This window comes from Paramisgurnus dabryanus, chromosome 5, assembly GCF_030506205.2.
Source record: "Paramisgurnus dabryanus chromosome 5, PD_genome_1.1, whole genome shotgun sequence".
Lineage (NCBI taxonomy): Eukaryota > Metazoa > Chordata > Actinopteri > Cypriniformes > Cobitidae > Paramisgurnus > Paramisgurnus dabryanus.
In genome coordinates, this window is record NC_133341.1 from 14,731,473 (window position 1) to 14,757,570 (window position 26,098).

The window sequence follows — 26,098 nt, forward strand, 5'->3', positions numbered from 1 at the left end:
TGAACGCGAGAAGACCTGTCGCCGCCGTTTCTCTTCCTCCTATCGGGTTGTTTTTGATCATAAATCCCGCTGGGAGATCATCCCGATATGCTAGGATCACTGACAGTCCGCATGGACAACTGCAGGAGGGCTTTCACATTGCATTACCCGTTAATCGGATAAACCAACCCATTTGATATTGCTTTAAAGGAAAAATCAACTCCCCCGTCGGAGATCAAGAGATCTTATGAGCTAACTTAGGCCGTGTGTCTGGCTGCGTTATCGTGCATTCAGGTGAGTGGCCTCTCCCACCTCTTATGACAGACACACTGCAGCTGCAAATCAAGATAATAAATATTTAGTTTCTCATTTTCTAGGCCATAAGGGGAAGGAGATTTTTTGTCGTTTACCGAAACAGAAACAGTGGCGGCGGCCTCTGTATGCAACCCGGGCTTAATGGCGTCTGACACCAGCGACACGGAGGAGTTTTACGATGCGGCGGAGGATGTCAACTTCACTCCCTCACCTCATGCGTAAGTCTCTTGTTCTAAATAAAAAAATCGCATTTTATTGTTGTTATCATTGCGCTATCTGATGTATGTCATCTGACTGGGAAACAAGGCGGCACCTGTCAAAGCTGTCAACAGTTGCCCCTTCAGTTTCTATAGTTACACTGCTTTTGCACAGCCATATGTTTATCATGCGCAGTGTATAAAAATCATATGACTTTCACACAAAGCGAGCTTATGTTTCTTGTGTCTTAAAACGTAGTGAGCATTTTAGGGCGGTTTCTGAGCCTGCTTAGTATGTTAGCGAGACTGTCCCAAACGATACGTGGCGTTGGAAATGATGTGGCTGTAACGTTACTGTGTTGTTTTAAAGCTGGTCTTGGTCTTAAAAATAGTTTAAACGCCAAAACAAAGTCTTATGGTATGTAATTTATATAAAAAGATTTAGGATATCTAGTTAACAAGACTTCCACTATATTCCCAAAATATGGAGTATATAGCAAATATAGCCTGAATAGAATAAAACTTTTATTGTCATTCATTGCACAACTGTACAACATAATTTAGCACTTCTCCAGAATAACAACAAACATGAGAAATACATAAATATTTACTGGGCATGATATGTGAATAGATATGGAGAAGACAGACATACAAATTATGCAATTTGCAATTTCATCAAGAGAACTCATAAGTGTTTTACAATCTTTACATTACGTCTTTAAGACATGTGCTAGTTTCTAAAGGTATAAAGGGTACCTGAGTAAAAGTATTAGATACCTTACTGCAAAAATTACTCCATTACAAAATTAAAGTCACTTATTCCATTACAACTTGAGTAAGGGTGCGCTTATATTAAACGTCCCTAAGAAATCACACCAAGTGTAAGTGGAAAAACAAAGAACAGTTGATTTGTAAAGATGTTTAACTCTTGAAGGCAGGGTCCATGATCTCTGAAAGCCATTGTTGACATTTGAAATCACCTAAACAAACATGCCCCTAGCCCAATAGAATCTGGACCATCTTTTGATAGATCCGCCCCACACATACGCAACCCAGACAACGATGTCGTTTAGTAGACACGCACCTTACTCCTGATTGGCTACAAGTGTGTTTTGGTAGTTGGCCTGAAATTGTGCACTCCACCTTTAAACATGGCAGAACCTAAAACAGACCAAACAAATCAGTCTTAACTCCCCTTTCCTCATTTCCTCTGTCATTCTTCTGTCAGTTTTGAGCGCCACGAGCACATAGACAAAATTAATGCTTAGAGGGATCATTTTAATGTGCTTTGGCACATTTTGTTAATACGTGTTGTGCTGTTTGCAGTAAAAAACGCAACTCTCCTATTTACTGGTATGTGTTCATGGCTCATCATGTCTGATTCAGTGGGCAGTTGCCTGTCAATTCACGCGCATGTACCGTTTTCAGCGGTATGTCAGAGAAGAAAATGTGGAATAAAGTCACTCATTTGGGGTTTTGAGCACAAAGAGTTTTCTTGTCACTTTATGAATAGAAGATTGAACCGCTTTAGTCACATGGACTTTTTTAATGATGTATTTATTTAAGCCTTGAATTTGGTAGTTGCATTGCTGTCAATCGGGAGTCAGAAAGTTCTTGTATATTTAATTAAAAATATCTTAGTTTGTGAAGATGAACAAATGTCTTTTGGCTTTGGAACAACATGAGGAGGAGTAATAAATGACAAAATTTAATTTTGGAGTAAACTATCCCTTTAATTGATATGAAACAGTTGGCATTCGGCAGGCTTTTGATTTGCTTCATGTGGAGTAGCCGCTTTGGTGCATAAGGACAAATCGCATCGATTTCCTGCAGATGGTTATATCGCTTCTTCCACTAGTAAAGAAATAAGCCCCAGTAGATAAAGTTGCCAAGTTACTGTGCACAATGGTTAATGGTAAAAGTGTCAATTACAATGTAATTGAGTAGAGAGTACATTTATTCAATAAAAAATGTAGTTGACTAGAGAGTAAAAGTTGCTTATATGTTTGATAAAAAGTAGCCAAAAAATATTTGGGTACAGTAGTGAAGTACATTTACTCCAATACTTACACATCTGATAGTTTGGCAGACAGCTAGTGTTTGAGTCACAAATGTGACAGATACATTTAGAAAAGAGAACCCAGATGACTAAATAAATAGTGACTAAGATTCAGTGTGTTATAACTGATTGAAGAATGTCCGTACAGACGTTTTAACTAACAAATCATGATTAAACAAAAACTTTCATACTAAAATGTTTTTTAAATGTATGCAAAAACGTAAGAACAACTTAGACCACACATGCACCATAATCATGAAGAAGGAAAAATATATAACAAAGATATATATTATAGGGTTATTTTTTATGTGTAGACTTGAGGTTCAGAAAATAAACTCCTCTCCTGTATGAAGAATGAGTTTAAATACTATAGGAAAAGTCTATGCGGTCTTATCATTGCAGTATGACAGGGGTCAGAGGTGTCAGAAAACTTGTGACAGTGATTTAGCAATGTTGATGATGGGAACAAACATTCCCATTAAACACAAACAGATGATAAGTTTTCCGTATGTTGCTTTAGATAAGTGTATCCAAAATGCGTAACATTGCAGGGTCTCGGTGAAAGTAAACAGTGTGTTCAGAAAGACTGAAGGTCTTGTCTGTTCATGAATGCTGTGTCAGGGCCACACTGGCTTCATTTAATTTCTCACACCTCCTTATATGTGAAGTCAGTGTTGGGAGGAGCCCTTATATCCACCAGCTGTGTTTTTGTACAAACAAACCCTCATTGACATTTACTGATTACTCTAGATTACACTTCATACACAGCTAAAGAGGGTATGACGGCTCAAATTCCACACATTTTTGGTAACTCTTTATGTGAGCATGAATGAAAAAAACATAGCTGTTTGTTACCCATATATGTGTGTTGTAAGTATTTGAATTCTTAAAGTTCAGAACTGTTTCTTAATCCATCATCCATTGTTGTTTTGTAGGTCGCCTGCAAAGTTTGACCTTCCTCAACCCGAGGTAGGAGTTTACCATTCATACATACACCTGTATTTATCTGTTCAATACATCTGTATTTAGAGAAAAAGAAGCACAACAAATGAATACAGCTTCAGTTGTACAGTAATGCCTCGTTTCTACCAATGGTACAGTACAGTAGCCTACGAATCGGGACTGATCGATGTCATGCGAAGAACAAAGCAACACAGTAAACAACAATGATACAGCAGATCTTCTTCTTCACGCACACATTAATACAAATGTTGATGTTATTACTTTCGTTTACAGAGCACGTCCGTCTCGCCTCGTCTCCCTCTGTTATGCAAAGCCCTGATTGTCTGGTCCGTCTTTGCAATCGATATAATTCTGATTATTTACTCCCTTAGGAGAAAAATACCATGAATACCTTGTGGTTATTGTGGTGAGACCATAGTAAATATTTGGTGGTTGTTTTACTACAAATAAAACCAAAAGGTAAAAAAACCTTGTAATCTCTTTTTTCCAATAAATGCATGTTAGTATAATTAAACCATGGATAATTCGAAAGGGCTGATAAGAATTTCTGGGATTTCAGTAATAAAATGAAATAGTAAAATGAAAATAGTAGCATACTTTAAAGGTCACGTTCTTCCTGATAACATTTTTTAAACCCGAGTTAGTGTGTAATGTTGTTATAATAGCATAAATAATACCTGTAAAATGATAAAGCTCAAAGTTCACTCCAAATGCGATATATTTTCTTCAATAGAATTCCTCTTTAAAGGGATACTTCACCCATTTGCATTAAACTTTGTATAGTTAGAACCCCAGTCATGTTTTTGAATGGTCGTGCATCATTTTCTTAGTTGCCGCTGAGACAGGAGAAATACAGATTTCAGTGTTGCACTTCCTTCTTTCAATGATGTAAAAATCCTCATTTTGCATCAATGAAAGAAGGAAGTCCAATATCTTTGTTGAGGGAGTGAGACTACAAACACCCCTTTTCTCGGTCAAATAGGCACCAAATTCTAAATTTATGTTACATTTCGATTACAAAAATATGACACACTTTCAATAAAGATTAATGTTTCTACAGGTGAAATGCTCCTTTAAAAGCCTACAACGAAAGGCCGGTTTGGACTACAGCCCTCTATTTCCTGCTTTAATGACGTCAGTAAAACAGTTTGTTGACTAAACTCCGCCCATATGAATACGTCAGTCACCAGCTTTGGCTCAAATGGCTCTGCTAAGCTAAGCTGCTATCGAATCACAGCACACTAAACAAACTACACAATCAGAACTCGATACGTATTTCTGAAGGAGGGACTTCTCATAACAAGGAAGACATCAGCCCGTTTTTTACATGTGAAACATGAACACATGTTATATTGCGCACTATAAACACAATCAAAGCTTCAAAATTACTAAGATTTCATGTCAATCTGTGATAATTGTTACCACGAAACACGAACTATCAATTTAATTCAGCGTGTGAAGTTACTTGCATCTGCAAGTGTTGATTTTCTGTCAACCAGTAAATGGGACACTTCACTTTATTTTGAAAATATGCAAATTTTTCAGCTCCCCTAGATTTAAACATTTGATTTTTACAGTTTTGGAAACCATTCAGCAGATCTCCGGGTCTGACGGTACCACTTTAAGTATAGCTTAGCATAATCCATTAAATCTGTTTAGACCATTAGCATCACGTTAACATAACCAAAGAGTTTCAATATTTTTCCTATTTCCTATATTACACAGCGCCCCTTGGTAACTTTCAAAGCAGACTATTTTCGGGCACTGCGTAATATCATTGCGCCTGCTGCAGCCATGTTACGGCAGCAAAGTCCTTGTTTATTACGCGTATATACGAGTATAGTTCCTAACCATATCTGCCTAGAAAATCACAACTTTTAATTTTCCGTTTGTCTTAGTACACGATGTAACTACAGAAGAGTCAAGTTTTAAATAGGAAAAATATCAAAACTCTTTGGTTATTTTTTGAGCGTGATGCTAATGGTCTAATCAGATTCAATGGATTATGCTAAGCTATGCTAAAAGTGCTAGCGCCAGACCCGGAGATCAGCTGAATGGATTCCAAAACGGTAAAAATCAAATGTTTAACCCTAGGGGAGCTGGAAAATGAGCATATTTTCAAAAAAGGTGGAGTGTCCCTTTAACACTCTGCAGTGAATCTTGCTTCACCCTTTTGGTACTGTACTACTGTGCTAGGTATTCCCTTACAAGGGTCCCAAAAAGTGGTATGGTTCACCATTTTGGTACCACTGACAAGGGCGGGCATAATTGTGTACCGTACCATTCTGTAGAAACGATACATAAAGGGCTTGGGTTTAGTCACTTGATCTTGTGTTATTAAAGTGCATTAGTTACATAAATATAAAATGTAATGCTCTTCAGTTTTCTTTGTAGCCTGACACCTGACTCTAGATTTGTTAAATGTTTGAATAAAACATTCAAGAAATGCAACAAACCAGGTCTTACTGCTGTTACCGATCTTGCAGTACTTTTAGGTCATTCTGGATCTTTTCTCACTTTTAAATCTATAATCTACAATGTTTTTTTTTTAATGGCTTGAGGTCAGGATTAAGCAGATTTGAAACGAATGTCTTTGTATGAATGAATGTATGTGCTGAAAGCATTTGGTCAATATCAGTATCTCATTTCTGACAGAGGTGGCGTTTAGCGGCTTTTGCATCTGAGCTCTCCATTTGATTATTATGTTTTTGCCTGTAGGGTCTTGCAGAAAATGTGGTAGAGGAAGTCACAGCTGGATTGGCTCAGCCAGATTCCCGAAATGATGATTCCCTTCAGGTAGTTTTGCGTGTTATGCAACCAACTCTCTTGCTTTATCATCTGCTTTCTCTCTCCTTCTATGTTTCTGCTTTACTCTTTGGTATTTGTAATGGATCCATAAACCTTATTCACACAGTACTTTAGTCCCAGAAAATACCCATAAAATTGGCAGACAGGCTTCTGTGTGAACACAAACACATCCTGTAAATGTTCTGGGATCACTCCCAGAAAGAGGACCTAATAACATTCCCGTAACATTCCCGGAAAGCCCTCTGTGTGTGAACAAGATGCAGAAACAATGTAGTAAGGGGCGTAGTGAGGACGCAAGGGTCATTGCAACATTGAAGTTATGGTTTAGCTATTTAAAATGAGGGATTTACTTGCAGTGTGAATGAACCAAAAATCAAGGGATCCAGGTCAGGACAAATCCTGGATGCTTTTTCTGTGTATTTTCCGTAATGTCCGTGTGAAAAGGGCTATAGTGTACTCATACTCATAGTGTACTTAAATGCAGTTGGATGTTTGCCCAAAATGCAGATCATTCATTCTAGTGGTTGTTGTCCCTGCTCAAATAACCTACATTTGTTTAAATCCCTCCTTAAACCTTCAAATTGTTTAGATGCCAAGCTCAGGGTGAATAAATGTGGACTCTGTGACCTTTGTAGGCATGGTCATAAGTCATTATTGACATTGTTGAGAAATGTAAGTTTAGGTAATGAGTGTAAACATAGCGATCTCCACACATGGATCGGTTAGATAAAAAAAGTTGCTCCATCCTGTTACCTTGCATACTTTATGCACACATGCTTTCTGATGTCTGTCTTTCTAGATTATTGACAGTATTATAGAGGAAAGTCAAAAAACGAATGGAGTGGAGGATCAGTTGTTGAGAGGAGAGGAACCGTATGCAACTTTATCTGAAGATGAGAAGATCCTTAGAGCAGAAGGTTGCGGTTCTGAAGAAATCCACGTTCCTGAGGCTTCTATGGTAACTTCAAATGACTCTGATCAGGTATTACGTGATGCTGGTCCCACCGACCAGCTGCCTGATGTAAGACCAAAGGAAGTGAGGTCACGGGACATTCATGAAAGAGCACCAGATGTGGCAGATGCAGCCCAAGTGGGCCAGGACCAAGCTATTCCACCCCCTCCTGACATTACTAGTGCTTTGGGTCAGCCATCACAACCTTCTTCCGTGCCGTGTGCAGAAACTCCTAAAACGGCAGACATTTTAGAACAAGTCCCTATGACTGAACCGGATGGCTCCGGTCCTTCCAAACCTCCCAGACAGTTTACAGTGGAGCCTGACATTGTAGCTAGCACCAAGAAGCAGCCACCCTCAAGGCCACCCCCACCTTCCGCAGCGCCACCTCCTAGGCCGCCTCCCCCTTCACGGCCCAACTTCCCACCTAGTAAAAAGTCCCAAGAATTGATTCGACCCACAGGGCTTGAGGGTAGGTTTTTTAGTAATGAGCTGTTGATATTATATCTAAACATACGTTTCTTTAGTACACAGTTTAGAAATGACATATTTGCATGTTTTTATGATATATGTGTCTGGTAATTACTGTTTGAGGACTTTATAGCCTGTGATTTGTCACATTTAAGTCTGAGGTTTTATAAAGGTAATAATTGGTGAATAAAGCAATACTGTGTTCTATGATTGGTCAGTTTCTGTAGATCCAACAGATGAGCCATGTGGATTGGTCAGCCCATGTGCCACTATGAGAGGTATTACCAAAGACCTCCAGCACTCCCTGGATCTCGCTAGCGCCACTAGTGGTGACAAAGTGGTTACTGCACAGGTTTGTAGCTGAAAATAGTTTGACCAAATAATATAAATATGTAAATATGTAAGAATCAATTATTTTAAAATGATAAGACTGAAAACTTTGAGTATTTAACATCATCAATTTGTGTTTTTTTGTGTGTGAGAAGGAAAATGATGAGCAGGCATTTAGTACAAGTGGGAGTGAGACTCCAGGGCCACAGAGACCAAGGTCTAACTCGGGGAGAGAGCTAACAGATGAGGTAATTATTTTCTGTGTGTGTGCATGTGTGTGCATGCATGCTTGCATTAAGGGCCGGTCACACATGACTTTTTGTTCTTTTCATACGCATACAAATGCGTCTGACTGAAAACGCAAGCTTTCGATATTTCGCAGGTCGCTGCATAGCAAAGTTCATGTCTGGTAAACTCTGACTTGCGATTTCGTATTACATGGAGATCTGTTACCATTACCGAACCTGTATGTCATAGAGTGACATTTCCCTCTACTGAAAGCAAAAATGGATGAAGCCAAAGTTTTAATAAACAGCTCCATGCCCACTCCCCGCAGCATTGTCCACAAATATTTGCATTCTCTAGTCTAGTGTGACCGCGCCTTTAGTCTGAACTATATTACTTGAAAAAATCACTTCTGTGTAGGTCTGTCACAATTATGAAATTTGGCTGACGGTTAATTGCCTAATAAATTGTGGCGATTATGACGATTAATTGTCTGTTTTATTGCTTTTTTGTTTGTTCATGAAATATTTTCACACATTGTTGTGATTATTTAAATTAAATCTTAATATATATTAATACACATAATGCAGATTTAAAGAAAACTGAAAATTCTTCATAATAAATAAACAAAATAAAGTTTCTGAAAAATAACTGAATATAAAAATGCAATCAAATTAAACTAACTATACCATAACAGGCCTTAAATAGTAGACCATCCTACTAAGGTCATATTGGTACTGGACCACATGTCTCTAGTGCCTGCAAAAAAATAAATTCCTTGCAGATCCTTAAGAATAGCATACTTCACTTCCATAAATTTGGAATTGCTGTTTTGGAAATGTATGTTTTACCTGGCAGTTCATACTGCTTATTAAAGATTTGCAGTATTTATTTAAATGCTGCTTTTTCCACTGTATTGAATGGCTTTGCAATGTATCGCGTTACACTGTCAGTCAAGGAGCGCTATATGATATTCTCTCGTTTATACAGGCGCTGCAGCTCCCCTTTGTGTTTTTTAAAGAGATGTGCAATCATTGCGGTGATCTGAAATCATCGCAATGAGGTTAAACAATCGAGAAATGACGATTATTTAATCTTGTGACAGCCCTACTTCTGTGTGCCTACGGATGTTAAATTTCAATCATCATTTGTAAAAGTCTGTGCATAGTTTATGTGCATTTGTGTTGTATAGGAAATTCTCGCAAGCGTCATGATCAAGAATCTGGACACTGGGGAGGAGATCCCATTGATTCAGGCCGAAGAGAAACTACCCACTGGAATCAACCCTCTTACATTGCATATCATGAGAAGAACAAAGGAATATATCTCGTAAGAAATTAGCATTTTTCACATACTTATTCTAGACCTTCTTGAGGATACATGATAGATGGATGCAAGTCTGATTGGGCTTTGTGAAATATTTTTTAAAGAAAATTAAAAAATGTTTTATTTTGTGACCCATCTAAATTGGTGCAATCTATCCATGGACCCACCAATCTATTTTTAAATGTAAAATATGACGAAATTCATATTTTCTTTTCATTTTATTAATGATATGTATGTTTAAAGGGATAGTTCACCCAAAAATGAAAATTCTGTCATTCATATCCCTTTAATTGCGATACCAATTACCTTAGGTATATCATATTAAAATCATTGTCATTACCGCTACAATCAAGTGACTCTGAAGGGTCCTGACCTACAGTTTAAAAAACACATGATATAGAGGATCATTTTCCTTGACACTCTTTATAATATTTCTTATGACACTTCTTGCTAACGCTGTGGTGCCTTCAGGCTGGAGGATTGAATCCTGTCAGTAATCTTATTTTCCACACTTTCATCTGCCCTCATTTTATCCGCCAAAGTGAAGCCTACAGACTGTTTTTCCTTTTTTGAAGGGAGAAGTCATGTAATCTCATCTCCTCTCTTTAACCAGTAAACACAACATGGGACATTTTGGCAGCAAGTGCTTCGTAGTGCTGAGCTGATACACGTTTTGTAGTTTCCATTATTGTGGTTAATCTTTAACATTTAGGTTACTTGATCTGGTCCTGGTTCAGTTTGGTAGAAATCTCATTTTGCATCAGGATTAAGTTCAGCCAAATTTTGAGAAGGGTATAAAGGTGCTCCTGTCTATAAGGTGACAGTTCTAATGCTTTAGGTTCCACAGATTTCAATCTTTCTCTTTCCTCCGCAGAAATGATGCGGCACAGTCGGATGATGATGATAAATCCCAGCCTGCCCTTACAGACACAGATGGAGGAAAACTCAAACAGAGAACGTAAGAGATGAATATTATGTTGTAAAAATATTAGGGCTGTCCATCAGTTACATGTTTTAATGTGGGTTAACTTTTCTTGGGTTAACTTTCCTTGTAATGCAAGTTGCTTTGTATAAAAGTCTCTGGCAAATGCATAAAGATAAATAAAAGTCGATAGGGCCCTGTTCATTCCTCTGTTGGATTATTTGCTCTTTCACTCAGTACACAGCTGAAAAAGTTTCTGGGGAAATCGGTGAAGAGGGCAAAGCACCTGGCAGAAGAATATGGCGAGAAGGCCGTGAATAAAGTCAAGAGCGTTCGAGATGAAGTGTTCCACACGGACCAGGACGACCCATCCTCCAGTGACGATGAGGGAATGCCGTACACCAGGCCGGTCAAGTTTAAAGCTGCTCACAGCTTCAAAGGGCCCTTTGATTTTGACCAAATCAAAGTGGTGCAGGACCTGAGCGGAGAACACATGGTGAGGAGAGGGTGTGACCTTTCCTGTCACTTTTAACCTTCTTGAATTATTTGGTTGATTATTTAGTAGTTTGACAACTCCCTCCACTATTCTTTCTTTATCTCTTTCTCATAGGGTGCGGTCTGGACAATGAAGTTTTCTCATTGTGGAAGGCTGTTGGCTACAGCAGGGCAGGATAATGTAGTCCGGATCTGGGTTTTAAAAAATGCCTACGACTATTTCAACAACATGAGAATAAAATACAATACAGAAGGTAACCACATACAATCTTTATGTAAAGCTTCCATTCTGTACACCACATACAGTACTTTTAGGGAAGAGCGGGGCACAAACTAACGCTTTTTGACTTTGGCTCATTCAAAAAATATTTAAGTTAGTTGCAAACGTAACAACTTCCCCCACAGGTGGGGTTAATTGTAACAAACAGATGGGTTGTTGTAACACCTTCTAGAAAAGGAACACACATAATTCAATAAAATTCTGTATATATACTAAAGGTGGATATTGTTTATATATCTGCCTTTATTAGATAGATATCCACACATTAATCCATCCATGATCATTCATCTTTCCATCCTTGTATTATGCATCAGTGCATAGAAATAGATTTTTTTGAAAGGGCTGCACAATTAAGACAAAAAAATCATAACCGTCACTTATTTCCCCTGATTTTGTATTAACAGTTATCATTTTGATGTATACTATTTACTTTGTTTTCATTTCATTATCGTTGTATATGAGGATTAATTGTAACACTGTGAGACAACTAAAACCCGTAAAAATTTATTAAATCCCAGCTATCAGTTACTAGGAGTTGCTGACATGTTTCAAAATGGTGTTATGTTATTTTAATCACTGCCTTGTTACCTAAAACATAAGGTTGGATTGGGTGACTTAGGCAACCAACTCAGAAATCGAAATCGAAAAAAACCATAAGATGAAGAATTTACTTTCATGGCTCCAAAACACTTTTTGTTTAATATCTTAACCAAAAAACATTAAAGGGACACTTCACCCATTTGCATTAAGCTTTGTATAGTTAGAACCCCAGTCATGTTTTTGAATGGTCGTGCATCATTTCCTCAGTTGCCGCTGAGACAGGAGAAATACAGATTTCTGTGTTGCACTTCCTTCTTTCAATGATGTAAAAATCATCATTTTGCATCATTGAAAGAAGGAAGTCCAATATCTTTGTTGAGGGAGTGAGACTACAAACACCCCTTTTCTCTGTCAAATAGGCACCAAATTCGATATGTATGTTACATTTCGACTACAAATATGACGCACTTTCAATAAAGATGAATGTTTCTATTGGTGACATGCTCCTTTACAGTTTTTCTCAGTCGCTTTGGTACAATTCTCAGATCAGAATTGAAATTCTCAAAACTGCTTGTTCAATTCTCACATCATTGTGTCACTTGTGCACATCAAAAAAGCAGTTTCTCATTTCTTTGAACAAGTTGCAAATGCTTTGGTACATCCATGCAAATGATTATGTACAATTCTCTGCTTTTTCCTACATTATCAGTTGCTTATGTCATGTTGATCAAAATGTATTATAATGGGTCTCTGTTGAATAGTCTCACTCCACACAACATTTAGGCATTGGTTCATAGTATAAGTCTTTACTTGCAAAATGGTTGAACAAGTTCTCATAATACAGGGTTTGGTCAAACATATTTCCATACATTTCCATTAGACGTTTTTTTCTAAATCTGTCCTGAATTGGTAAATTGCTCGCAGGTGAATCTTGACTTTCTCTAACAGACAGAAACGTCCCCCAGCAAGCAAAAACCGAGACGTTGAAATGATTGCTAACTATAGACCCAATAGTAACCCACTTCTACCCTAAATAACCTTGAATTTGGTTACATGCCATTTTTGCCAAAATAACTTGAAGATGTATGATATTCCAACATGTAAGCAAAGTCAACAAGTGTTCAAGGTGTTTGCTTTCATTTCTTTTACAAGTATACACATTGTCTATTCTTGGGTCATGGTTAGACGTCTATTAGACTTTTACTGGCAGCCAAAATTTAGCCTTGTTTTAGCCAAACATGCTTGCTGGGTCAGGAGGTGGAAGAGTTTTCCCTAAAGATATTGTCCCATGTTCACATTTCTACTTTTATGTTATGCAGTGCTGTCTTTTCCTTTCTGTATCATTATGACATGGTCTGTCAACCAATTACAGTACAAACAGTAAAAGCGTAAATGTAAATTTTGTCAAGTCTCTTGCAATCAAACTCCCACATAACTTAGACTAAGGTATAACTTACAATTTACAATATTGTCATCAAATCTTTAGCCATAGAACATCCCTCCAGAGTAAACTGTTATAATGACAATATGACTAAACAATTTGACTGTCTTATCCGTACACAATGACACAAGGACTTGTTATTCTGATGGCACTGACATGTTCATTGACACAGATATTTAATTTTGAGAGATGAACTAAGGATTTTGAGAAAAAGAGTGGCTTTTGCAGGTTATCCATGGTGTTTGCTATTTGTACGAATTGTTTTGAGAAATGCACTTACTGTTTTGCAAATTGTGTGTATGATTCGAGAAATGTACCAAAGCGACTGAGAAAAACTGTAAAGGGGACAGAGAATGAAAAACCTTTTTACCTTGTCTTTGTTGAATAATTGTAGTCTACCAGCATTCACAAACATACAAAAAGTGCTAGACATGCTAAATATCTCAGTCTCATAGAAATTCCTCTTTTAGAAATGTCAGCCAGAAAACGGCCCAAAAACTGATGCTTATGACATCACAGGCATCTCACTGCCCCTCCACTTTAAAATAATTGGCTACATTTTTTTAGTGGCAGCAAAGTCAGCCAATCAGTAATGAGATTGCAAGTTAAGCCAGTAGGGGGAGCCAAATAGGTGCAAAACCACTTGTTTAAAATCCCCCACCCTAATAGAGCTATCTGAGAGAGGTTTTTAGGAAGCTTCTAAGGCATTACAGACCCAAACAAAATTTTTTTGTCTACATGTCACATCACAGAACAAGGATAAATACCCCGTTCAATCATTCTATGTCACCTTTAAAAATTTTCACAAATTCACAGATCATCATCTTCTGACAGTAAGAGAAAAATACAAAAAGCACAGATTGCTCTGCCCTGTATAAATATGTAAGGTAGCCGTGTTACAATTAACCCCATGTTAGATTGTGCCGTGCTCACCCCTACACTGCTTAAAGGGGCTGAATGTAACTTATTACTTAAAAAAATCTTTAAGATAGAGTTTTCATTTGTATATTTATGAGGCAACCATAATGTAATAGAAAGAATGACACCTTGAGTGTCCTCCACGGTTGTCTCTATCAGCCTGTAGGCTCTTTTCTGTTTGAAGGAGTCGGGTCCGAATTGGCGCGAAATTCAAAATGTGACGTCATGCGCGTGCTCGTCTACCTGGGCGTTCCATATAGACGCGTACGGCAGTCATTAGTAAACAGCGGCAATCGCTAGCATGTTTCAAATGGACTCTGTAGACGGAAAGAAGCAACCAACTTCCAGCACAATCCAGACACTCATGGAAACTCCTCGTAAGTTAAAAAAAAATCCTTATCTAGTGCGGCCAAAATAGTGCGTGAACGGGCGTCGGGGAAGAGACAAGATTAAACATGGGATTGGCATTTGATTCTTGGAGGGAGCTCCGGTCAGCGCTGGGTATGAAAACAGACCTTGAGCAGGTTTCCTTTTTACTGCAAAGGTAAGACATAGTTACAGGGCATCTGTAATATATTATGTTATTGTTTTTGTGGTGTAATGCTAACGATAGCATTTATTTTGTGGTGTAATGCTAACGATAGCATGTAGCAAAGGACCGTTTCAAAAGTTACTTTCTTATATGAATTATCTTTATTCAGAGCACGAGTGCATTAAGATTGTGAGTGTCGGGAGTGTGTTTTACAGTGTCGTGTTACAAAACTTTTAGAAGTAGACTTCTGTTGAAAATATAAAGTAGCACTGCAACATTTTGCTAAAATATGTTCTGTCAAACAATAACCTTACAGTACTGTAACTTTTCTTACATTTGTAAACATGCTGGTGAATCTCAATGAGCTGTCTGTGGTTGCTATGGCAACTCTGGTTGTTGTGGTCATGCTCGTACGAGTGTGCCCACCGAGAACGAGCATGAGACTAGCTGCAGTTTCTTTAACGGCCACTGGTGTCAGTAACGGTAAGAAATTTCTCAACTTACGGACAGCCCCTTTAATGTTAAAAACAAATGCTTAACTTACTTTTTCAAACAAATACGTCTGGGAGAGGTAATGATTAATACATGACCTTATTTAGTGTTCAATATGTCACATATCTATGGAACACAGCGGTACTGCAGTAACTTTGAATCTCATTGGTCCTTGTGTGTTTGGTGACTATTTGTGACCCTGGACCACAAAACTAGTCGTAAGTCGCACAGGTATATTTGTAGAAAAAGCAAGAAATACATAGCACGGGTTAAAATTATCGATTTTCCTGTTAAGCCAAAAATCATTAGGATATTATGTGAAGATCATGTTCCATAAAGATAGTTTGTAAATGTCCTACCATAAATATATCAAAACTTTATTTTTAAATCGAATTAAAATTGGCCAGAAACTCGCCTGCAAACTTCACTTTGCTTTCAGTTCCTTGAGGATTTCCCATTCAAGTTTGGTTTGTGTAAAAGTGTGCAACTTCCCGTGTTCAGTCAATAAGGCCTTTACAGCAACTGCTGCATCTCGACCAAAATTTGGCCTATCCCAACAAACCATACATCAATAAAAAGCTTTTTTATTTAGCTTTCAGATGATGTATACACATTTGACTGGTTCTGTACTCCAGGGTCACATTTGTCATATGAGTGTTTCATCATGTGACACAAGCATTTTAATACTATAAAATGTATGTGCTCAACTGAAGAAAAGAAGTCAAATACATGTAATGAAATAAGAAGATAATTTTCTTTTAACATCACAATATTTACATATGGGAACATTTCATCAATATCAACACACAGACTTTCATTATACAATGCCCCAGAATATTTTATCCTGATTGGTCAATTTTTTTTTGACCACTAAAGCAGTGATTCCCAAACATTTTTATTTCCTGACCCGCTAAGACGGGTATAATCTCAGGATAAATATTTTTATAATAATATAAAGAAAAAATACATTTAGAAATACAAAAAGAAATGTTTTCTCTTGTAGAAGAGAGTAGTTTATATTTTCATTGTATGAATTAAATGCAAGTTAAATTGCAATCCCAAAAGACCTGATATCAAAACCATTGGCATCAATTGTCATTAATAGGACAAAACCGGTTTTGTGTCATTTCACTATAACAACCAAGCCACATTTGCGCGACCCGCCAGTGGTTCTCGACCCACAGTTTGAAAACCCCTGCACTAAACTATTTATTTGACCATTTGCATAAGTATCTTATTACATAATGATATTTATACTTAAATCAGTATTTCATTTTATAAAACTTTAGTCTTCACATTTATTAATATATTCCATATGCTACAGTGTGATAAGTGGGATCTGGTACAGTCATTAATGTGGGATTGTCCCAGAACCGTATTTAAGACACATTTAAGGTGTAGGGACAATGGCCCTCATTTATCAAAAGTACGTACACCAAATTTCCAGCGTACACCTGGCGTACACCCAAAACCACGGTGACTTTGAGATTTATCAATATGGACGTTGGCGTACGGCACGCTCAAATCCTACGCCTGCTCAGGAGGTGGTGTACGCACATTTTGAGTTAGTGCAGAAATGCGCAAACACTTCCTAACACCCCAAAACGAACTGACAAACGAAAATATATGATATATTATGACCCACTGTAGAAAAACAAAAACATAGTAATTATAAACTTCAGTGTTTATTTTTATGCAACATGTACTTCAATGTTTAATTTGTGAGACTTTACCGAAGCATTTGATTTGTAGGCATATTCCTTCAGTTGAGAGCCTGGGCGCTTTACCTGACGTTTCAGGGCAAAGCATGTGAGCGGATCGGAGCGGAGCCTTGAGCGGTGCGGTAATATTACCATCAAAGCGCTTCTCTAAAAATTCTGCTCGCTCAGCACCGCTCGTTGAACCCAGAACGCCCTTTAATAATTTGCTAGTTCGAGAATCTGTAAAAACGTCTAGCAATAAGTTATGGAATTCAAGCCTTCTACATAAATGTAAAGTAAAAATCAAAGTTAAGATTGGACAGGAAGAAAACATTGAAAAGAAGTGCGGAGAGACTGTAAAAGTCAGCAAATATTCATCCTGGAATCTGAAGCTGCACATTGAAAGAAAACATGGTAATAATGCATCAAAAGGTAAGCTAGTTACATACCATTCGATGATAAATAAATAGCTACACATGAATAAGGTAAAATGCTTGTGTTGAATGGAGCCATAAATCCGATCATGATGACATGCGGACAAAATCATGGCCACGAATTATCTTTTATGCTACATATGGACACTTCTTTTTCTTATTTAGTTTAAAGTATGGCCATAAATATAAAATTCGTTCCCAATATTCAACAGTTTGTTCCTTGGAATTAATTATTATAATATTTCGTAATTACTATTACAATTATTATTACTTCAAATTATGAATTAGTCTAGTAAAACATGTGGATGTCGTGGAAACAAATTGTTAATTTGAATTATATCCGGAGCTCCGTATCAAACTGGATCTTAGCTAACAAACAACTGTATGTAAATACAGAAAAACACACTACAAAAGTTACTACATCATTTTAAAATATTATTTTAAAAAAACTTAACCGAACCATTAAGCAGACATATAATTTAGATGTAGGCAACATTAAATAATAATAATAATAATAATAAATAATTATTCTTCTAAATATCAATTAAGCGTCATTAATAATAAAAATAATAATACAAATTTTACAAAACGTCATGCAATTATTAATGTGTTTTTAAGCCCGCTCTTTAAACTCCCAAATAAAACAATTTTGTTTCTTTCCACTTCCCTGGTTTCTCGTCTTTGCCGTCTTCCATGTGTCAATGTCGTAAAATGAGGGCGTGGGGGAGGTGGAGACTTGAATTTATATGGGCGTGTTATTCTAATGACGATCGTTTTCAGCCGCCGCATTTATGAAGGGCAGATATTGCGTACACCTGAATTTCAGAGGTACGCACAGCTTCATAAATCAGGCGGTGAGAGGAGTGTAAGCATAATCTTACGCCAACATATACGCCCGTTTCTACGCAAGAATGATAAATAAGGGCCAATGTCTTGCCTGGACTTGTGCCTTCAAGTGAAATGTATTGCTAGACCTAAAATGACATTTTCAGGTCAATATGTTTGTCTGAATGCCACACATTCAGCACTTTAGCAGCATATAGACCGTTTCAGCAGTAACAACATAAACAAGCCGCTGTCGCGGTCCGCACCTAACTTCCGGTAAACTCCGCTAATAATAAATAACAACAAATTCTTTAAACATAGTTTATTTATATAACAAGCAAACAAAACAACACATAGATTACCTAGGAAACCAAAACATTTGTTATTTTCGACGAGGCATTTGTTCAAGAGATCAGTTTAGCAAAGTCAGACCATTAAAAAAACGAAACCGGAAGTAAGGTTCGAATCCAGACGTGTATCACGTGCGTCCGATGAAACCATCTATAAGGGTAATACGTTTGTCTGAGCTGTGGAAACTATAACAATGTAAACGAATAAAACTTATTTCCATGCATTTTATTTCAGTTAAAGTCTAATGACAGCTGCAAAAATGTACTTCATATAAAGAGCCTAGATGCAAAAACCTTCTAAGTGCATCTGCCATGTTTTCTTGTGAATTAGCATTTTTATCTCTCTTTTAGTTGTTTCTGCCAACAAACCGGTATTTCTGAATGGCCTGAGGCCACAGATTTGAAGTATGAATGTATAAAATGTGAAAATTGAGTTAATATCATTATCTATTTTTTTACGGAGGTGGCACTTAGCACCTTTTGCCTTCGAGCTCCTCATATGTAGTTTGAAAATGAAGTATGTTTCTGTTTTAAAAGCCTTGTGTCTCTTCTTCCTCTCTTCTATTTTAGGACGTGTATCCCCGTCTCCCTCTCAGGAGAGTCTGTGTTCTTCTAAATCAGATACTGAAGGAGGGGTAAGCTATGTTTCGTTTATCCCCATTTTCATACTGACAAATGATTGCTTAGGGTTATAAAATATCTGCGTCTGTTTCTCTTGCTCTCGACAAGATTGGAGCTGCAGTCGAGGACGCAGACACCGAGGATAAAAACGTACCATTCCGACAGGTTCCTTTCTGCAAGTACAAGGGTCATACAGCTGACCTGCTGGATCTTTCCTGGTCAAAGGTAAGAGGTTACAACCTTCAGTGTTCGCTAAGCCTCTGTATTAAAGCAACTTTGGAAGGATAAATAAAAAGATGACACTAAAATGTACATTTTGTCTTAAAGAGCACCTATTGTCCGATTCACGTTTTTACATTTCCTTTGGTTTGTAAATGTGTATTAGTACATGTTAACGATATGCAAATGGTACAAACCCCAAAGTAAACCATGACGCGAGTTATCGTCTCCAACGTAAATCTCTTTTCTTGGACAACAACAAACACATGGATTGTAGGCAACAGTTTACTTCCTGGGATTGGTGATTTAGACAATACAGATATTATCATAATTCTTCCCACTTAGGACAATGAGCCTTTCAAATCAGTGCGCTTTAGGAAGAGAGTGAAATCTGGAGCTACAAAAATGTACGATATGTGGAAAATGATGTGTTTTTCTAACCATAAACCATGCAAACACATTGTATTATACCAAATACACAAAATAACGTTGTTATTAGCAATAAAAAATAGGTGCTCTTTAATTTTCACAATTTGGTGTCATTCAAAACCCACAAAAATTTGAGGATTTCAAAGTATTATGCTAGTGTTTTTTTCCAATCATTTATAAGGATCAAATATTTTTATTTTAGTGATTACGTAAATTGCTTTATTTGCATGCAAGTCATATTATTGACTTTGGTGTTCTCGCTTTCATTATAAAACTTAAAAAAAGTCTCAGTCCCCATTGATCATGTAAATACATGGAAAGGACACTTTGTTGTGAATTAAAATGTAACAAATTAATGATCTTTTGTTCTAGAAGGTCATTAAAGGGCAAGTAAATAAAAAAAAATGGTCATTTAGAGTCAATAACCGTTGCAATCAATATCTGTTGCATTTTGTTGTTTGCTCAGAATTACTTCCTCCTGTCATCATCTATGGATAAGACGGTTCGATTGTGGCACATCTCCAGGAGAGAGTGTCTATGTTGCTTTCAGCATATAGACTTTGTGACAGCCATCGCATTTCATCCCAGGGTGAGTGTACCTGTCCGCACGTATCCACACTATTGCGTGCGTTTTTGTGTGTTTCAATCGTTGCTTCTTTCCCTTAGGATGACAGATATTTCTTGAGCGGATCTTTGGATGGAAAGTTGCGTTTATGGAATATTCCAGATAAAAAGGTGGCACTGTGGAATGAGGTGGACGGACAGACGCGATTGATTACGGCCGCTAACTTTTGCCAGAATGGAAAATATGCAGTTATCGGGACCTATGATGGACGCTGTATCTTCTATGACACAGAGGTGTGTGTTTGTTTAGTAACTGGTGAACCACTTACAAAAAGATTGTATTAGTTAACATTATTTAATGCATTATTAATTTAACAGTGAACAATACATCTACAGCATTAATAATCTTAGTTCATGTTAATCTTAGCATTTACTAATACATTCAAACATTGAAAATTGTTAACATTAGTTAATACACAGTGAACTAACATGAACAATTTGGCATTGACTAATATTAACAAAGATTATTAAATGCTGGAAAACTATATTGCTTACTTTTCGTTCATGTTATTGCACGGCTCGTTGGAATGCTTGATTCTGATGACATTTTCAGGTTTGTTATTTCCAGATAACAACCGCTCAAAACTAATCACACACGGTAACCCAGATGCTGCAAATCATATGACGTATTTACAAATAATTAAACCAAATAGTGTCTTTGTGACATTTGAACATCTTATCTTAAAAAAACAAAAGTAAACAGGTTTGCCTATTGGAAGGTCTACATCTGTTAAAAATGAGCAAATAAAATATTTCAAATCAATATTTAATGCTCCTTACCTTACTTATGAGGTAAATAGCCTTTTAATAAGCAGGATAATGTACAGGTTGTTATTGTGAAATACACAATACAAGACCTGCCTATACTTACCTAATGCATTTTATAATATTTTCTAAAATATTATACTAACTTCATGATTTTTGTCTAATGAGATGATGCTTATCTTTTGGGAATGGTTCCTTTAACAGGAAGAAATATTTCTGAAACTGCAGTATTACAAAATGTATGTATAAATCAAGCTGTAAATGGTTGATAAGGATTTCATTATCACTTCTTTCTGTTCTTCTCAGCGCCTCAAGTATCACACCCAAATCCATGTTCGCTCCACAAGAGGCAGGAATCGCGTGGGCCGAAAAATCACAGGTATCGAGCCACTTCCCGGAGAGAATAAGGTGAGACGCTCAGGAAATGAGTCACGAATATAGCAATCCAGATAAAATATAAATAGCCTGACATTAGACTTGAAACTTTTGTCTGCTTCATAATAAAATATGACCCAGTCTGTGAAAACCTCAGCTAAAGTCACAATTTTTATGATTTACTATTTCTACAATCAACCGACATAATGTAAAGGACATTCTGTAAAAATATAACCTTGATATCTTAAATCTTATTGGCAGAGTAAGGTCATCAAAGATTAAAATTTTAATTTGAAGCCCGAGATACACTGCACGATTTTTGGCTGTCCCAGCCAAAAGATTGCCATTGTGAAACAATTGGCGTGATTTCTGTGATCGTGGCTCTTTATTGGTGGTCATATGTCGTACAGTGAGGGAGGTTCAAAGATGGCCGTTTTCCCGGTCTTGCGTCCAAAGATACCCTACGATAGTTTTCTGACAGTGTCAGAAATTCATCCGGATCAACGCACAGTGTGTTTGCTGCTACGACCTGCACGTACTGGTATTTGTGTACCACTAGCGCATGCTGGTGACGTTGTGCTCGCGTATGACGCAGCCGTCAAAACCTTTCCTGTCATCATCGTGCGGTCTACATGCTTAAATTGTGGTACCCGTTTAAATTATCCATGTCGCACAGTGTGATAAGGTAATATGAAGAGTTCGGTTCCAAAACGCAATAAAGGCCATTTTTGAAAGAAAATGAGTTACTGCCAAAATCTGTTTTATATCAGGTCAGTATTTAAAAGTAAATTCTTAATTTTACGCAAAATCCAATATCTGATGTGTTATTCTGTCATCTTTTCTCCCTTTTTTCCCAAAACGCAATAAACGCCACTCCTCCTTTTCTACAGAATGCAATAAATCCGCTCCACAAATTACAGCGCACCATTTCACGCAATGTAAACAAACAATGGCGGTGCGTTGAGTACACAGAGTCCTAGTTTTCCTCATCTACTTTGTACTTTGTGATTAACAAACAAACAAAAACAAAATAATACTATAATGGCATTGATAAACCTGTGATGGTTTTCTGTGACGGGAAAGAAACGTAAGCCATCAACATCTAATAATTTACGCGAGAGGCACTTGGGAGACGATTGCTTGTTCTCCCGACAGCATCTAGCTTCACTCGTGCTAACACATTGACCCCAGGGGATCTTATGAAAAACTTTCCATAATTTTACTCAACGTCAACGAGAATCACAGCTGATCGCTGTGAAAAATGTTAAGCGACGACGTCAAGTATAACCGTGCAGCAATGACAGTGTTCCTAATATGACAAAGGAAGTGTTCTGATTAATGCCATTAATGTTTATTTTTTTAATCATTGTGTACAACTGTTCAACTAAATGTATATAAAATGGCAAAAATGAATGCACATGTATACGTTGATTGAATAGATTTATAGAATTTTGAACAAAAAACTTGTTCATGGATTTATTGCATTTTGTGGAAAAAAGAATTCGTTTTTATAATAAATCTTTGAAAACCAAGTTATAGAAAATAGTGGTTTTCATCTTGTCACTTTCTTGGTATAGAAAACACGTTTTTACCGAAATTTGTCAAAATGGATTTATTGCGTTTTGGAACCAAACTCTTCATATGATCTTATAGGATTGTAAAAATCCTGCAGTGTATTCCGGGCTTGAGACTTTAGCCTGGATTTCACAAATTATAAAAAAATAAAACCTGATGTCCACCATTCTGTCTGAGTTGACAGCTCACATAACCATTTGACATCTTTTTCACTGCAGATCTTGGTGACGTCAAATGACTCTCGGATTCGTCTGTATGACCTGAGAGATTTGTCTCTTTCTATGAAGTACAAAGGTTATGTGAACAGCAGCAGTCAGATCAAAGCCAGTTTCAGGTGAGAAGACAGCTGACTTGTGGTATAATTGATAATTGATACCCCCCCCAAATTATATTTTAGCATAAATTGTATTGCAAAGTGATGTGAGATTCACCCATGTATAGATAGACACTCTGTTTTTTTATCCTATTTTAAGATCCCATATTTTACTTTTATTCAATTTCTTTTTCTTATAGCCATGACTATTCCTTCATTGTGAGTGGTTCAGAGGACAGGTATGTGTACATCTGGAGCACATACCACGACCTAAGCAAGTTTACCTCTGTGCGGAGAGACCGAAATGACTTTTGGGAAGGAATCAAAGGTAATATTTGATGTTACAACAAAAATGAATCATATGCTGATAGCAGTGTCAGTTTTTGGCATTCTATCCGTTTTAGGAATGCTTCTTAAAGGGATAGTTCACCCAAAAATTCTGTCATCATTTACTCATCCTCATGTTGTTACAAACTTTTATAAATTTCTTTGTTCTGATGAATGTGAAGGAAGATATTTTGAGGAATGTTTGTAACCAAACTAATCAAAAGCCCCATTGACATCCATGGTAGGATAAAAGAATACAATGGAAGTCATTGGGGCCTCTGATCATTTTGGCTACAAATATTTCTCAAAATATCTTCTTTTGTGTTCATCACAACAAAGGCATTTATACAGGTTTGTAAAAACACGAGGGTGAGTAAATGATGACAGAATTTTCATTTTTGGGTGAACTAAAACAGAAGTGATCATTGTTTGTAATTTTTTTTAATCGATTTTGTTGTTTGCTTGTAGCTCATAATGCGGTGGTGACATCTGCAATTTTTGCTCCGCATCCGGATCTTATTGTGCCTCAGGAGGCAGGAGCAGAGAAGCCTGACTCGGACTGCAAGAGTGACAACACGGATGACTCCGAGACCATCCCATCAGGTACTGATGGTAAATGTGACATTAAAACCGTAAACTCTATGGGGCGGTTTCCCAGTTATATTAGGACATTTAATTAGTTTTTACAAGCATACCTTACAAAAACAATTCTGGTGTGCATCTTGAGACAAAATAATGACACTGATACATGTTAAGATATGGCAGTGCAATTTGTTTTTAAATTAAGGTAGCTCAAACATGCATTGTAGTTGGGGATAAGCCCTGTCCGGGAAACCACCCCACATGTGTGATCAAAAGTGACACCAATTTTTCTGTTCCTGCTGTTTATTTATCTTATCTTACTGTTTCTCAGGGGCGCTGAAAACAGACCACTCTGAAGTTTTGCTGTCTGCTGATTTCACCGGAGCCATTAAAGTGTTTGTCAATGTTAAAAAATACTGAGTGCTTGTATTGAACACCTTAAAATAATGTAAAAAATCCTCTTATTTTGGGCAGAGCTGAAACTGAGTAAACTAAAGCAGTGCCACTTTACATCTGACTGAGCCCCCATTTATTGACCAATCAGCTGCTGGTGAGTGCTCTGAGAGGTGGAGATTTTAAGCCCCGCCTTATTTGCGGAGAACAGGGACCCAGGAAGTTGGAGGGCGGGGACAGTTAAGTAACAGGGATTTAAGTGTCTTCACAGCCGAACACATTTCTCTCTTTCTTTTACCTTTTTAATCATTTGATTTCATTTGGAGATGAATAGTTGAGCGTTATTATTACACTGTTATCGTGCGTACACAAAAGGGCTTTCAATGCACAGATCGATGATGCCATTTTAATGGATGAGTGAAACTGCAAGCCTGTTTGTAAACAGAATTGATAGCAGAAATACACACAGCATTTTAATTTTTTCTTGCACATTCTAATCCCAACCTCGAGTGTTTTCCAGAAAGTATCGCACATTTCCAACATTAGCACTAACTAAATTCATTTCAGGTTAGAAGTCTTTGTCAGTGTTATGTTGTAAAAAATAATTGAACCAGATTTTTTATGTCTACGATTCCAGAAAAAAAAAGGATTTTCCCATGTATGGTGTTTTAATCTATGTATGCATTAAAACATTGCATTTTTCACTGGTGTGATTCAGTTTGTCTCTTTATGCTTCTTTCTTAGTCTGAACATGCACATCAATATTTTTTAAAGGATTTATATTATTTAGCATTTATTCCAATGTCAACCTGATCATGAAAAAAGTTTTTATCAAATGTTTTTAACTGTACGGATATCTTTAATGTCAATATTTAGTGACTTAAATACCAACGATAGATTTCTATGTTTTCAAAAAAAATATCCAATTAATATTTTCATACATTATACAATTTCCTTTTTGCACTGAATTTTTTAAAAGTTTAATAAACCTGAAATTACAATTGATTTTAAATTTCTTGATTTGAGGAGTTGCTACCAATTGCAAAAATAAAAAAACTTACTTATAGGAGCATTTCACAAGACAACTTTTAAGATGTCAAATAAATCTTTGGTGTCCCCAGAGTACTTGTGTGAAGTTTTAGCTCAAAATACCATATAGGTCATTTATTATAGCATGTTAAAATTGCCACTTTGTAGGTGCAATTTTAAATGCAAATGAGCTGATCCCTGAACTTAATAGCTGTGCAGTGATTGGATAGTGTAGATTAAGGGGTGGTATTATCCCCTTCTGACATCACAAGGGGAGCCAAATTTTAATCAG

General features: G+C 36.9%; 1 protein-coding gene across 2 annotated transcripts; it reads left to right on the top strand.

Annotated features, from left to right (window-relative positions):
• wdr44 (WD repeat domain 44) lies at positions 1 to 25,481 on the top strand. 2 transcript variants are annotated; one of them, XM_065293560.2, is made up of 20 exons: positions 1 to 273; positions 357 to 512; positions 3,486 to 3,519; positions 6,232 to 6,309; positions 7,121 to 7,745; positions 7,963 to 8,096; positions 8,230 to 8,322; positions 9,492 to 9,628; positions 10,500 to 10,583; positions 10,785 to 11,043; positions 11,158 to 11,296; positions 19,125 to 19,189; positions 19,284 to 19,400; positions 20,290 to 20,412; positions 20,490 to 20,681; positions 21,519 to 21,620; positions 23,381 to 23,496; positions 23,676 to 23,803; positions 24,271 to 24,414; positions 24,716 to 25,481. In XM_065293560.2, exons 2-20 carry the CDS (start codon positions 436 to 438, stop codon positions 24,802 to 24,804), a joined length of 2,736 nt encoding a protein of 911 aa, XP_065149632.2. In that variant the 5' UTR covers positions 1 to 273; positions 357 to 435; the 3' UTR covers positions 24,805 to 25,481. The 2 variants fall into 2 exon arrangements, with proteins under 2 accessions (XP_065149632.2, XP_065149633.2); XM_065293561.2 differs by having other exon boundaries at positions 24,271 to 24,405.
• The last annotated feature ends 617 nt before the right edge of the window (positions 25,482 to 26,098 follow it).

Coding starts and splice junctions, on each gene's coding strand:
- wdr44 (XM_065293560.2), top strand. CDS start 436: ATGGCGTCTGACACCAGCGACACGGAGGAGTTTTACGATGCGGCGGAG. Junction 10,584..10,784: donor GGAAAACTCAAACAGAGAAC/GTAAGAGATGAA, acceptor TCTTTCACTCAG/TACACAGCTGAAAAAGTTTC. Junction 24,415..24,715: donor CATCCCATCAGGTACTGATG/GTAAATGTGACA, acceptor ACTGTTTCTCAG/GGGCGCTGAAAACAGACCAC.